This window comes from Parasteatoda tepidariorum, chromosome X2, assembly GCF_043381705.1.
Source record: "Parasteatoda tepidariorum isolate YZ-2023 chromosome X2, CAS_Ptep_4.0, whole genome shotgun sequence".
Lineage (NCBI taxonomy): Eukaryota > Metazoa > Arthropoda > Arachnida > Araneae > Theridiidae > Parasteatoda > Parasteatoda tepidariorum.
In genome coordinates, this window is record NC_092215.1 from 39,267,884 (window position 1) to 39,284,773 (window position 16,890).

At 28.1% G+C, this 16,890-nt stretch overlaps 1 protein-coding gene across 7 annotated transcripts in view; it reads left to right on the top strand.

Annotated features, from left to right (window-relative positions):
• The window catches only part of LOC107442615 (gamma-aminobutyric acid receptor subunit beta-like), a 299,717-nt gene that overhangs the window by 31,713 nt on the left and 251,114 nt on the right, over window positions 1-16,890 (top strand). For 4 of the 7 annotated variants that reach the window (XM_016056222.3, XM_016056221.3, XM_016056223.3 and 1 more), the window contains exon 2: window positions 16,100-16,182. The exons of the other annotated variants lie outside the window; for them this stretch is intronic. In XM_016056222.3, coding sequence (XP_015911708.1) covers window positions 16,100-16,182 — 83 coding nt within the window. The remainder of the gene's footprint in view (window positions 1-16,099; window positions 16,183-16,890) is intronic. 7 annotated transcript variants of the gene reach the window in all.

Genomic DNA, 16,890 nt, shown 5'->3' on the forward strand with positions numbered 1-16,890 from the left:
TATATACTACTGTTAACTTTTGCTTCTTGAAATAGTTGTTTTATTATTTATCTAAAAGATGAGAACAGTTTAGCACCTTTTCAGACGTAAAAATTGAGAAAATATATCGATATTTATCGGAAATGTACTGCAATGTCCGCTCTCAAATGTCTGAAAGAGAAACTAATTTCCATCGGATACAAGAAGTTCTCAAACAGAGTTAAATATTCAAATATTGTAGGGAGGGAAGAAAGGAATGAATTATTTAAGCTTCCGTGAATTCCCTTGTCGGGATTCGGCATTCTAAATAACATACTAGTCGCTAATTTAAGAATGCTTGAAGATAACATAGGCAGCGGAAATCGATAACATAGCGGTGAATTGTTGAGATGAAATAGGGAATCGTACAATAGTAGTACATCTGTTTTTTTTTTCTCGGTAAAAATTTACATTATATTTATTCCTTGGAATGAAGACATATTTCGAAGATGGAAACAAGTTATATCAATTTTTCTTTTTAATGTTTTTTTTCACTCTAAAAGTCTATTGTAAGAATAAATTAAATATTAGTTTTATGTTCTGAACTGACATTACCTCTTTAGTTATTAATTTCTATTGAGAAATATATTTAGAAAAGTTTCTATAGATATTTTTTTACTGTAATCATTTTTATGTAATGCGTTTTATTAAGGAATACAATGAATAAACCCGTGAATTTCATTCTTTTTTTAAAGTTGTCATTTTTTTAGATCAAAAATTAAAATTTGAACTCTGACTAACTCTGGCTGTTTTTTTTCTGTTATTTTCCACTTAATTTTTTTTTTAAAAATACTCTGTTGAACTTTCAGACACAAAAATTTATATCTATATTTTTAATATATAAAGGGAAGTCATTTTATCTCAGGTTATCGAGTGATCACCTAATAGTAAAAAGAACCGGGTTCGAACTCCAACTGTGTCTGGTTGAAGCGAATTGTGACACTGACCACAGTGCTGACGTAAAATACCATCAGTCATAGACGAATCATGCATTAGAATCCGTTTGCGGTGGCACAAACCATTTGAAGTTTTCTTGATTTCCTCTCCGGGTAAAGCAAATACGAATTAATTTCCTCAAAAAGTGCTCCACGAAGACCAGTTTTGACGAAAAAATTTTCCCGAAGCTCCGTTGTCATCGAGGTTGAGTTCAAAATTACAAGGGTACAGAGTTGATCATCGATAGTCGATGATCATGGATAGTCATCGATTGTGTAAGCTGCTAAAGGCTGGTTATAAACATACTTTCCATTTTATTTGAAAAAAAATATTGTGCTGAACGTCCAGATTCAGAAATAAATATAAAAAATTATTACTTTCCAATTTATTAAAAAAGAGCACTGTGCTAATCTTTCAGAAACAGAAATAAATATAAGTAAATATTACTTTCCACTTTATTTGATAAAAAACACTGCTCTGAACTAGCAACCAACTAAACTAATATCTATATTTACGATATATATTAATACCTAGATAATACGATACAAAACTAAATATCTATATTTTTAATATATTAATGTGCACAGAACTGTTTATTTATTTATTTTTTTTTTTTGAAAAATAAATTTAGATAAAAAAAGCCTTAGCCTCCAACTTTTTTTTGAAGGAGCAAATGGATTAATTTAACGAATTTTGCTTCAGAAACTATTCCTTCAGAAACAAAAATAAATATAAATAAATATTACTTTCCATTTTATTTGATAAAAAACACTGCTCTGAACAAGCAACCAACTAAACTAATATCTATATTTACGATCTATATTAATGCGTAGATAATACGATACAAAGCTAAATATTTATATTTTTAATATATAACTGTAAACAGAAATGTTTATTTATTTTTTTGAGAAATAAATTTTGATAAACAAACCCTTAGCCTCCAACTTTTTTTGAAGGCACAAATGGATTAATTTTACTCATTTTGCCACACATAACCACATCTATTTAATCTGCTGAAAGCTACAGTCATTATCCTTTTTCTGGTTAGAAAAAAATAGTAGACATCATGAATTTCAAGACGTAACTTCAACCAATCGGTGACCTAACTTACATTCCGGTTACACTCAGCTAATGAATAACCCTCTCCAACTAATGAATTTCCCTATCTTGAAGGAAACACGGGACTGTTGTTTAAACAGTCTATTTGCATCTTAACAAAGATGATAGTCTCTGGTAATGCTGTGAGCTGGCTTGTTCAGTACACTCCATGGCCTGAACTTTATCACATCGCTTCAATTAAATGCCTTTAGTCAATAGATTCTCTAAGCAATCACCAATGTCGAACACACATGTTAGGTTGCTAAAGAGATTCTACTAAAGTTTTAGTATATTATTGGTAAACATTAGTCATATTACATGGTTTTCAATACTAACCAATGAATTGAAGTGGTTTATGTGACTGCAAGTGTTACTTATAAAGAGCTAAAATATTTCGTTTTATGATTTTTAATGGTAACAATTAAAAGTTACTTCGGATATTGATTTTGTATTTTTTATTTATTCATCTCAATGAATAATTAAAAAAAGTATTCTAAGATAAGGTTCGAAATATTAGTGATGTTTTAATTCACTTGTAAATTATATATATATATATATATATATACAGAGAGAAAGAGAGATTAACATTATGTACCTTGCACATTTTAAACAAATTAGTACATACCATTTATATATATCATAAAATACTTCTCAAAAATTAAATTTAGAAAATGTTATTGTCCTTTTAAAATTATGCGCCATTAAAATTTGCACCTTTTATTTTTGAAAACAAATATAAAAATAGCTCTCGTTACTCGCAGCATTATTTAATTTCTGTTATTAATCGCTAAGTATCATAACCTAGTTCGAAACTTTTAAAATTTATATAAATATTCACGAAACAATAAGAGAGTGAATTAGAGAGATTTTTCAGAATTAAAATCTCAGAAATGTGACTATATTTTACTGAAATACATATATTATTAACAGAATATTCAAAACATTGCAGTTTATATCCTGTAATTTCGAGATTGCTATTTGATGTCTAGCGCACTTGTTAAGTGAATGATTACTTAATGGGTTTGAAAAGGATAATGACTGCATTTAGAGCATTTATCTAAATAGGAGAGGTATGACAGAAAGATAAATAGAATCTGGAATAGTTTCTTTCAAATATTCTGAGTAAATAAATGCTTAATGCTTAAGTTAATTTTAAGCGTTTTCAGCAGTTTTCTAAATAAAAATGAAACTTTGAAAATTAAAAAAAAATGGAAATGAAGAAAATAATGTAATGGGAATTGAAATAATATAGTATGAAATAAAAATATTTATAAATTTTAGTATAAAAAGTAGCACTTGAACTATATATATATATATATATAAGTGGGTCGCACTTATATATATATATATATGTGTGTGTGTGTGTGGTGAACANGTGTGTTTGTGTGTGTGTGTGTGTGTGTGTGTGTGTGTGTGTGTGTAATACATAAAATGGAAGAAGTGTCTATGCAAAAAAAAATTACGTAAAAAAATTAAAGCAATTCAAAAAAATTTTAATAACTCTAACCTTGAAAGATAATATTATCTAAAATGTGGATAAATCTATTCATGGAGATGAAAGATTGCCGTTTGCTGTTAAAGTGTAAATTTTTTAAAATATGTTTTCGAAGTTATCAAGTGAAAGAGAAAAACGATATAAATTTAACAATTCGCTTTCAAAAAATTCAATGAATATCAAACCCGTAATTTATAGGAAATCAAAGTTTCAATAGGTTGAAAATTCACGTTATCGTGATTTCACTGTATTTTAATGCAAATAATGTATTAAACAACGCTATAGCTATTCCAAAAATTTTCCCAATATGCCAAAAATAATCATATTCTTATATACATGGGTACCTTTTACACTTTCTATAGGTCCAAGATTTATATAATCTTGAATTGACTGTATTTTGTTGCAAATAGTGTGTTAAACTGATGATTTCACTGTTTTTGAAAGAATTAATCCAATTTGTCGAACAGCATACGTATTCTTTTCATACAAAGGCATTCTAAACTTTCGATAGGTTAAAGATTCAAGTTATAGTAATTTAGCTGTATTTTGTTGCAAAGAATGTGTTACTCTGATGATTTCAATGATATTGCAAAGTATTTTGTCCAATTTGTCGAAAAATGGGCGTATTTTTTCATACAAAGAGCTTTTAAACTTTCTATAGGTTGAAGTTCTCCCGTCTCGACGGCATATTGTTGCAAATAATTGGTCAATCTAATGGTTTGAACTATATTGCAGAAACTTGAGTAAATTTTGGAACAATATGCGTATTTCTTCATACAAAGAGCTTATAAGCTTTTTATAGGTCAAAGATTGAAGTTATCATGAATTGACTGTATTTTGTTTCAAACAATGTGTTGAACTAATAATTTCAATGTAATAACAATAATTATTCAGTTTTTCAAGCAATATGCGTGATCTTTCATAGAGAGAGCTTTTATAATTTCTAAAGGTCAAAGATTCAAGTTATTGTGAATTATCTGCATTGAATTACAAATATCGTGTTTAACGCTATCGAAAAAGATTATTCATTATGACGAGAGCAAATTTATGTAAAGATAGAAATACTAAGTAAAAAATAAATAGAATAAAAATTACATAAAAAATACAATGAAAATTTTACACTTTTGTTCATAACTTTAATTTTGATACGTTTTGCTTACGTTGAATATTCCTCATTATTATGTAAAAAGCTTAAAATTAATCAGCATCGCACAAAATTAAGAATTTTTTTTAAAGTAATAAACATTTAAAAAACTGTACCCCTCCCTAAAAAAATGCTTAAACCATAAATTAAATCTCTGCAGCCATGAAAAATACTTCTGAAGCCTGGTACATTAACCCACACCTTTTGACTAAACATCATTTGTTTTCCTTGTCAAGCCCATGCCTCTTGGTCGATAAGACAAACTATATCTATGACCATTCTTGTACATCCTCAGAATTCACTTAGTATCTTGCCTTCCTTTAAATAGAAGCAGTAAAATTACTGCCAGAAGTTAAGTGATAGTCATAAGGAAACCATAGTTTTTTACAACTAGGTGTTTTTTTTATATGTTTTAAATGTTAAAAGCAAAATAATTTATTACGAATGCTTATAACAAAACAAACGCTCACTATCCATCACGTGGAGCCAGCATTAACTGTACTAAAATATTAATTACTTTTCTTAACCAGACGTTAATGTCTTTTTATTGTTTTATTAGGCGATATTCATTTTTTTCTCTTTTTGTCTGCATTTTGATTCCGATTAAACCACTCATTTGGTAAATATTTTATTCATATGGTTTACCGGAAATTCTGGTAGGCAAAATTAAGTTCATATTACCACGAATTTAGTAAAGAAACTAATAAGTAAATTACTAAAACCAAAGAAATAAATTTAACCGAGCTCTCTTTTACGCCATGGTTATGTTATGCTTTTTTTTCAGTTACTGTCGCTCCACTGAGTTTAGTTTAATTTGACACCCGGTGGCTGAGCGGTAGCGCTTCGCGCTGTCGTGCCACAGGTTCCTGGTTCGATCCTCGGGCCGAGCAAAGTTGACTCAGCCTTTCATTCCTTCAGTGGGTCTATAAATGAGCACCAAGCATGCTTGGGAACTAAACACTGGGGGTTCCGCGTTCGGCTGACCACCTGACCGGAACATCTGCTTCTGCACCCCAGAGTCCAAGGTCAAGAAAACTGATATGGGCACAGTAGGCCTTGGCCCTCTAGGGCTGTCGCGCCGGTGAGTTTAGTTTAGTTTAGAACCCTAAACATTTAGTCAGTTTTAAAATTAAGTTTTATGTTTGGCAGTTGTATTCGCCTGCAGCAAAATGAAAGAAACTGGAATATTTAAACTGAGATAAAAATTCCAATAAAATTACCGTACTGTATGTGGTTATGCTATATTTCCGTTAAGAAAACATCATAATTTTGATGATCAAAGCCAAAATTTACAGTGCTTAAACTATTTATTCCATAATTTTTCAGTTTATTCTCTCGGTTTCGAGCGGTTCCGTTTATTCCAATGTTCAGTTCCAAAATTTTAGCGGAAACTCTGATTTTCAAAGTAATAGTTTTTATTTCCTATTGCCACACATTCATTACAAGATACAAAACTTGAAATTTAATTTACCGAAAAGGTGTTTTTTTTCATGCCTTAAGGTATCATGATTAAAACTGCCAACTTTTACCACAATTCTCAAATTTTGTCACATATTACAAGACCATATTTCATTTTTAATTTTAGCAAAATCAATACAAAATAAGTAATAATTACCTAACTTATTGGTGCACAGAGCAGAAAACATGGTATATTTTACCCCAGTTTGGTAGTTTTGAATTTACTATAATTCTCAGTGATAAAAAATACATATAAATATACGTACAACATATAAAATGCTTAAAAATACGTATATGTGTATATAAACGAAATAAGTATTAAAAAGTATTACTTATAACAATATTTTAACTCTCATAAAAATACTCACTACAAGTAAAATATATAATACGAGTCAAAACACAGAGTGATCGTAATTCGAATATATATATATATTACTGTTAAAATGTTAAATGGTGTTATTATTAATACCAGCAGGTCAAAATTAATAATAATCATTACTTTTGGTCAAAGTGAGAAATATCACAAACTATTAACTTTAAACGGTTATTATTAATAACCTTTCAAACTTCATTGATCACATTGACCAATGAAGTTTAGTCAATGTGATTAAACGGTTTATATAGCATCGGGACATGGGCAAATCCTGTTAAAATGACAAATCCTTTTATTATACAAATGACAAACCCTTTAAATGAAATAAGTATTAAAAGTATTACTTTTAACAATAATTTAATACTCATAAAAATACTCAATACGAGTAAAATATATAATACGAGTCTAAATACAGAGTGATAGTAATTCGAATATATATATTACAGTTAAAGTAATAAATGCTGTTATTATTAATACTAACCTGTCAAAATTAATAATAACCACTTCCTTTGGTCAAAGTGAGAAATATCGCTAACTATTATATTTAAACGGTTATTATTAATAAGCTTTCAAACTTCATTGGTCACATTGACCAATGAAGCTTGGTCAATGTGCTTAAATGGTTTATATAGCATTGGGACATGGGTTACATTACTGTTAAAGTGACAAATCCTTTTATTATACCAATGACCAACCCTTTAAATGAAATAAGTATTAAAAGTATTACTTTTAACAATAATTTAATTCTCATAAAAATACTCAATACGAGAAAAAATATATTACACGAGTCAAAATACAGAGTGATAGTAATTCGAATATATATATTACAGTTAAAGTAATAAATGCTGTTATTATTAATACTAACCTGTCAAAATTAATAATAACCACTTCCTTTGGTCAAAGTGAGAAATATCGCTAACTATTATATTTAAACGGTTATTATTAATAAGCTTTCAAACTTCATTGGTTACATTGACCAATGAAGCTTGGTCAATGTGCTTAAATGGTTCATATAGCATTGGGACATGGGTTACATTACTGTTAAAGTGACAAATCCTTTTATTATTCATAATAACCGGACAAAATTAATAATAATCGCTTCTTTTGGTCAAAGTTTGGTCAATATCACGAATTATTCACTTTAAAAAGTTATTATTAATAACAACCAATGAATTTTGGTCTATGTGATTAAACAGTTTAATCGTTCAAAATTAATAATAGCCTTTTCTTTTAGTCAAAGGGAGAAATAAAAACTCAAAAAAATGACAGTGACAAAACTTTATTAGTTATTATTAATAATAACCGGTTAATGTTATAAACTCCGGTAAATTGTTCACTTCAATCGGCTTATTTGGTCATTATGAATATTGACTGGTTAATTATAACGACGATTATTGAATTAATTACAACGACTGTTCACATTAACATTAACATAGATACCTACACATGAGTATACCAATCCTTATCTTAACTATAATACATACATTAACATACCCTTATTAAGTGCTTGCCCTGAAACGTTAAATAAAATAGATATGTTTTCTTGTTATTTGTAGATAAATTATTCTCTCTTGTTATTTCGTCTTTTTATTTCTTTTTATATATAGATAAATATTTATTAAAATATTTTTCTAAATCTAAACGTCACCATAAAATTCTTGCTATAAAAAGCGTATAGCTAGCATATTCATAATTTAATACTTCTAAAAAAATATTTACATTCTTGAGAAAAATATTCTGCTTAATACTCGGATTTTATTAATTTAATGAAGAGTTATATATTATATCAGAAAGCTTAATTAATTTAACTACGAGATTCAACTGAGCGCAGTAAAAAAAACGTTTTCAAACATGACATCAAAGTAAACAGACTTTGTTGACACTTAGAATTATTTTATCTCCCTTTTTTACGGAAATAAGAAATGAAAAAGCACAAAAACAGTTTGATTTAGGAAAATATTCTTTAAGTAAGCAATTTAATCAGAGAAAATCTATAAACTTTTTTCCTTCTTTAGTTTTAGCTATTTAATTATTCACTTTATCATAATCTTCAGAAGTAAATCAGCACAAAACTATTTTTAAAAAGTTCCGCAAAGAAATTTAATAGAAAAATAAATAGCAAACTATAACCTATTATCAGGAATCAAAACTTACTTCCTAGGAAAATAAATTAGATTACATAAATGTCCTTTTCGGAAATGCTTACTTTTAAGAGAATTTACTTTTAAGAACAATCAATAATGAATTACTTCCGTGACTTTAAAATGTACTCTAATTTGAAAAGAAATTTACTCAAACAATTAATATTTTATTTGATTAAAAACAGAGAAAACGGCTTGTAATTATTTTGAATCTTAAAAGGAAAAATGTATAAAAATAAGATAATTTTAAAGCTATGAAAGAGGAACAAAATTTAATGAATCTCACAATAATTGGAAGCTTAATAAAGTGCTTTAATAAAACATAATAAGACATGAAATTTAAGAAAGTTTAAAAATTTGAGACAGTCTAGACAAGTATTAAAATCCTCATATTTGTTTGTTATTGATTGTTATATAATATGTTTTTGAGACATTTATCGCTTTAAATTATAACGCTTTCACAGGAAAAACTTCAGTAAAACTAATGTTTGCAAGCATAACACTTTCTTAAAAAAATTTCTAAGATGACTTCGTATGAGGAATAACATACACTGTTAGAAATTTCTCGGAAAAAATGGTTAAATAACAATTTATTGAACGATCATTTTACCATATTTAATCATAACAGTCAAATAACCGTAAATAAAATGGTAATCAAACTGATAAGTTTGAGAAAAACCGTTTATTAACTGCTTTCACCTAATACGCTTGAACAACCGGAATTTTATCGCACCAACTAGAACCTCCAAATGAAGCTGCTTTAGTTCTTTGCAACTGCTTGCATATCATAGCCGAGCGGGCTTATCTGTCACTCTCATGACCGGCAGAACTGGAGTTCGAGTCCTAGTGTTGACACCACAATTTTTCCTGCATTCCCGTCAACACATGAAGTATCCGGTACTCTCCAATACCCATTGCCTTACGATAATGCTTTTGAAAAATGCTAGTTGTAAATGGTTAAAAAACCGTATAGTTTTGTATTCATGGTTTTATAACAATACTTTTTGTAAATGGTTTCAAAACCATAAAGGAAAATAATGGTCCTTACCGTAAACTTTACGGTTAATCGGATGGACAGACAGCTGCCAGTTATTTTACCATAATTTTAGAATGAAAATTTTAACAGTGTATTCTGAAACATAATCGTTATGCATTTTTATTAGCTACGTAAATGTTTATGATTATTTGAGCCTCTTACTAAGTAAGCAATTAATGCGTAATCTAAATTTTTGATGTTTTTTTTTTTGACAAAACCGTTTTCTTGAAAAAGCTCCGAGTGAGCAGTTTGTCAAATTGAGGAAAGTAAAATTTTCCTTTGCTTAGCCCACTGGCAGTTTAGCAAACAGGCAAAATTAGGAGACTGTTTTCCCTATCTAATAACATGGAAAATTCGGTTTTGCTATATGGTGAAGACTGCGTGTTAAAGTAAAACTTTTTACGTGCAGAACCCTCAGCGGGTTTCAGATGCTTAATGCATCAAAAGAATCTGGATCAATGATTCATATGGATTAACACGATTGATAAGCTGGTACAATAAAAAAAATAAAGTTCACATTTCTGAGTACCAATATTTGAAAAGAAAAATTAAAAACTCATAGCTTTAAAATTTTTCAGCTTAAAATTTAACAGCAAAATAAATATCATTAAAGATTATTTATCATCTAACTGTATAGGAATTTACTATCGTGTTTACAATAACAGTGATTTAAAGGATTTTATTAAATGCATTGAATTTTTGATGGCTTTTAAGAAACTGACAGTGAGAAACTGACTCCTGAAAATTTATTGATATATTACTTTTTTTATTAAATGAATTTTTTCTGGAAAACATCAAATCCCCCGTCATATCGGGTGCACATGTTAACTTAATGCGTTTTTGTTATTTTGCTACCACTTGTTGACAGAATGTAAGATTTTTGGTGGCCCAAGGGCAAAATAAATGTCTAAAATGAATTCTGTAGCCACCATTGCATTGGCCATTTTAAGTTCTATATTTTTAGCTGATTTAATAAATTTTATATACTTGCAGCCTACGCTCAGTGAATAAAACTGATAATTTTTCTTCATTTTTTTTGTTTTCATCTCTTTTCTTTATGTCCTTTTTGTCTTTATTGCTGTACAGCTTTTGTGGGCCCAGCAGAAACATGCGACAAAGGGGTACCTGGTCTTTGTCTAAGATAAGAGGTTATCGTAACAAAGCAGAACATAGACATTACTATTGGACGAAGTCTTTAATGTTGGTTAGGGAATTAAACGTGGAATTAGACTGTTAGACTGAAAACAATTTTATAAGTCAGATAATTAATGAATATGGATAGCCTAAAAACAAAAGAACATTAAAAAGTTGACGTACTAAAACAAACTTATCTGGACAGACGCCGTGAATTAATCAACTACAAGCCAAAATTGTAGATCCTTCGCCGTCACTTGTAAAATGAAAAACCAGAATTTGTCAGAAAGAAAATACAACTAATTTTCAGTTAATTGAGTCACCTGGTCTAACCCACTACCCGGTTCTACCCCACAACCCGGTTCTACCCCACTACCCGGTCCTACCGCACTACCGGGTAATACCTCACTCTCCCTTACATGTGTGTAGTATTTAACTTCTGCACATATCTCTAAAATTCAGAAAATGTAATTCAGAATTCGTCTGCAAGAAAACGCAATTTCCACGCTATTGAGGTACCCAGTCGTACACCACTGCCCAGTCCTACCCCGCTACCCATTCCCACCCCACTACCAGGTCATTTCTCCCTCTCCCTTATATGTCTGAAGCATTTAAATTTTGCACATATCTCTAAAAGGAATTCCATAACAGTTTTGTGGCTGAAGTAATCTGAAACAAAGTTTCAAAGTCAAGAAATTTAATCTTTTCCAGATAGATATTAGTAATTTTAGAGCATTTAAATCATTGACACAGGATTCAATTTTTATTTTTAATTACATTCGCTTTTTGCAAAGAAAGAAAATCATTTGGCGATGATCACATTAAAGTTCCAAAATACAAAAACTATTTTTCCAATTAGAACTTGCCTGTGGCAACAAAATATCTTTTGCCTTTTCACGCTTACCCGCATTTGCAACGCAGCTCCGATTTCATTTAAACTTTTATTGAATTTCTGCGAACAACGGTAAAAGAATAGAATAATCTGAGTATTTATTTCATTTCCCTTTGCTTCAGGCTTCGTCAAACAATTTTTGTATTGATTATAAGAAGCATAAAGTCTGTTGTAGTAATCTCAAATATTCTCTAGCAAATCGATTTGCATTTTTTTTTCTATTTTTTTTTTCTTTCTTTTAACTAGATACATTATGAATTTTTCGAGGTGAATCTTTCAGGAGGAAAAAATGCGAACTACACAGCAAAAATAAACTTTATTAAAAATTGTAGCTTATTTGAATATTTTTTATTAAAACTTTGCTAGTTTCAAACAAAATGTTTGAAAAGTTCCATATTGTTTTCAAACTATATTTGCATTGAAATTTAATTATTTATGAAATGCAATCCTTAAGGCCAAACTATTCTTGCAATATTAACAGTTTGTAATTACGATATAAGGTTTCTCAAAAATACTTTTGCTAAGACTTTGCTTCTGGACTTTAATTTATTTAAAAAATAATGCAACGTCACATAAGTGTGTGTATTTATTCGTTATAGTTTTTTATAAGAATTTATGCTTTAAATATTTTTTTTGATCCTTACCTAAAAAGATTAAATAATTTATTATTATAATCATTTTTTATCTAAAAAATATTTTTGATTAATAATGAAAGATTTTCTAAAATGAATTAAAAATTCTTTATTGATTAAAATATTCAATTAAGTCATATAAAAAAAGCTAGATTTTTCTTTTTTTTAACTTAATCAAAATGCGATGTGACACAAGTGTGTATTTATTCATTATAGATTTTTTTATAAGAATTTAGATTTTAAAATGCTTTTTTAATCCAAAACCTTGAAGAATTAAATATTTTATTATTAAAATAATTTTTTTTTCTGAAAAAAGTAATTTTGATTAGTAGTGAAAGATTTTCTAAAATGAGTAATGGATTCTTAATAGATAAAAATATTCAATGAAGTCATGTACAAAAATCCATTTTTCTTTATTTAAATTTAATCAAAAAAGAAAGCATATTCAGTCTTTGAATAAGAAAGGCTTCAAATCTATAACTAGTATAAATTGCGTATTTTAGATTAACAAAAAATTGCTTTTTTTGCACTTACTATATAGTACTACCTTAGTATCTTTATTTATTTATTTGTGCGTGTGCTTAACTAGTTGTTTGATAATTTATTTCGAACAAATTAATATTTTATGTAAATTCTGTTTGAAATTAATACTATTTGATTGAGAACAAAATAAATAACAAGGATTGTAACCCAGAGCTCCCAATTATTTTTGTTTGTTTTGTGTATGTTCTCTAAAAAAGGAGTAAGTTCAAAATTACCAGAATATAATAAAATTTTTTGTGTTTCTGGCTCGATAGACACAACAAAAAGTTTGTTAATTTTTACCGAAGCACTTTGATAATTAATTAATGAAAACTACAATAAAATATGCAATTGTAATGCATGATAAAAGTTTGCAAATTTATTTTTATCATGATGCCTTTGCACGTGGCATAAAAAATATTTATTCCATAAAATTTACTTTTCAGTTTTGTAATTTTTATTAAATGTGTGGTTATAAGAACTAAAATTTTGAAAAACAGATTTTTGGGTAAATTTTTGCAATATGAACGGAAAAAAATAGCAAATGAGTAGTTTAAATACCGTATATTTTGGTGTTAATAAACAGAATTATGGTTTTTTCTTCAGAAATGTTATCATAATACAGTACGGTAGTTTTAGAAGATTTTTTTTTCTCGTTATTACCTTTATATATGGAATGCATTTTTAGTATATATATAAAATAGGTCATAAAACTATAATTTACAAAATGAGCTGTTAACATAAATTTTAAGATGGTAGCTGACATCCAAAGTCACTTTTATATTAATGTTATTCCATCAAGTAAAGTTTATTTCGATTAATTTCAAAGTAAAATTTTTTGGTTTTACTTCTCGGGCTTTACTTGCTTTCAAAATAACCATGAATTTTGTAGGAATTTTGCTGAAGCAATTAACATTGTTTATAACTACCTTGCGTATTTTAACGAGCTGCTAGTTTCATTTTATGGAGCTTTTCGCCCGCTCGTTGTAATAAAACTCACCGACAAATAAATAAATGACCAAACAACAGCCTCTGTTCTATGAAATTAACATTTTAGTTAAGTAAAAAATATACTTTTTTTTCGCATTAACATATATTTATATAAAATTAATATTTGAGCGTATTACATTAACATTTGCACTCAGTTTGGATATTTTAAGAATTAATAGTTTTGATTGAGAAAGCATTGTTAAAATAATTATAAATGTTATATTTGTGTTGTACTTGAAACTTTAACACGTTCCAAGTATACAGTGATGGTTTGAATGTAATTGTTAAACACAGTTTTCTTTTTTTCTTCCAATTAATTCTTAGATTCAATTTTTGATTTTTTTCAAAAAATGCTATTAAAACAAAATTATAAAATATAGACTGGTTTAATATGTCCGATAATGGGTGTAAGTATTTCATATTACTAGGCGGTCAAAAACTCTACAAAAATAAATATGTTATTTAATGCCAAAATTAAAAAGAGAAGAAAAAAAAAGATTTTATTATTTTGTGTTGTATGTTAACTAAAATTGGTTTACTTGGATTTTGGTTGTATTAACTTTCTGCATAGGCGAGATGAACATTTTTTTCATTTAATGACTGCTATAGTTAAAATGCTGAGCAGTTTTCTTTTATTTCAAATAATGGAACCAATGATATTTTTAATAAAATTTCATTATTACTAAATTCTGAAAAGGAACCAATATATGAAAATAGTACTTAACGTTAAAAATGAAACTATGTAGTTAATAATTCTAAAAAGCAAAAATGCCATAAATAAAAAAAAAGGATCAAAATATCTTCTTAAAATGGGATTAATATTAGGTTACATTTTTCTACATACTTGATGGATAATTTTTTGTTCATTTCTTGTCCACTTGAGACAAAATAACAAAACATTTTGTTACGTCAACTATTAAATTAATAAATATATACTTCGAAACATACTATCATCTTCTCAAGCGCACGGTATGTACCTTTATTTCTTTTATCAGATTTGTCTCTAGAAATGGAAAAGATAAGTACACTATATAACATTTTTTTTTTCAATCAGTCAAATTTAAAGTCTTGCTAGTTTGAAAAATACAAGATTTGCCAAATGTTCATTTTGATCATAACTAAACTATCATTACCATGTTCTGTCATGGTTCATCTAAGCACACTGCGAAAAATTTACTACTAAAATCTGCTTTATTACTCAAATCAATACGTCAGTCCTTAGTTGAGATTTTACTAGTACATTCGAGTAATGATTTTTTTTAAATTTAATTTTCTTTAATTGTGCATTTTTAATGTTCATTAAATATTTTAAGACAAAATGCTTTTAAAAAATAAGATTAAAAATAATTTCATTTGAAAATTACAAAAAATCACATAATTATTACTTATATTCTCTTATCACTAATTATTTATTAAAACTTATCTTGTTTATTAGTTGGCAAGCTTGCAGTAGTAAACTCAAAAAAAAAAAAAACATTTAAACAGTAATCTTGTTGCAACGTTTTATGTTCCACTACGTGGATTTAAAGAAACGATTTTATTTTATATTTTATAACTGTCGTTGAGCAGCCGACCCAATTCTGAGCTTATGGCTGATAATATTCAACTCGGTAGTCTTTTAATTTTGAACGTAACCCAGAAGACCAGGGAACTCTTAGATCTAGCCTTCGTAGAAAACTTTCTGATGGAACTCACCCTAATGCCTTACACGAGGAGAAAAAATACGGAAACCTCCCACTGTTAGCCTGACGACAAGGGAATTCCAACCCCTTGATCTATCTACCACTGAAGTTATTTTACGTCAGCACTTTCATCGATGGAGGCCGGGAGCAGAATTCTTATCAACCAACTATCGAAATGATTCGAACCTGAATGATATCATAGGAGGGCGAATGCTCTTTCCATTGAGCAACCAAAGCTCAAAAAGAAGAAAGAAATGATTTATAAAAATTAACTTCTTAAACCAAAATATTAAATCAATTCATTTATTTAAAGCAAAAACTGATAATATAACTCAAAGTAATCTGGCCTAACTCAGAGCAGAAAACAATTTGCGAACTTTTTTAAGGTCTAATAGCAACCAAATTTTACCTTTTTTTACATCTCGTTCGAACTTCAATCTCAATATTAATGTTTTGAAGCAAAAGCTGACAATGGTATTCAACATGTAATTCATTGTGTAATTCAGAATGTGTTCATTCCCTTTTTTGAAGTACCTTGTTATTTTCAGGGATGACAGAGTCAACATCACCAAAATTCTCAACGCATTCTTTGACCAGGGCTATGACAAGCGGGTCAGACCGAATTACGGAGGTGAGAATTCTTTTTTAAACAAAACTCATTTTTTAAAACAATTCCATTCATTATCAATTTTCATTTTTTTATTGATTTTTAAAATAAAATATTTTAATTAGATTTCTCTAAATAAGCTCTTAATTTAATTACATGTATACAATGTAACTATAGATGAAAATATTTTGGATTACCTTAACTAGTTGTGTAAAAGTAAGTTGCCTTTTTTTAAAATTTTGATTCCTATAACTATGTAGTATTTGGCCTCTAGAGATAGACATTTAATTTTAAAAATTAAAAAAGGTAGTTCCAGTTATTTCTTTCCTTGCAAAAGTCGAAACTGAATGATGCAAATCATTTAGGTCAGTATTTAATGCTATAATATACTATTTCAGTTTACTTATTTAAACTCATCAAAGTTAAATAATTCATTCTGTATTCCTAAAAGCAGAGAAAAAAGAGTTTTCCACTAAAAAGAAACAAAGCAATTTCATTTTATTTTTCTTTGAGATCGAAAAATAAATTTATGATATAAAACAACTCTACGTGTGACACTAACTGACAAACTTGCCAAGTTTTGAATCAATGCTTTAAAATAATAGTCAAAAACTCTATTATTGATTAATGTTTAAATTTCTTTGCTCTTCAAGGTAAGTCATGATATTATTGTTATTATTTATATTTTCATCAAGCATGTTTCTGAAAGTAAAGAAATCGGTAAGTTTAATT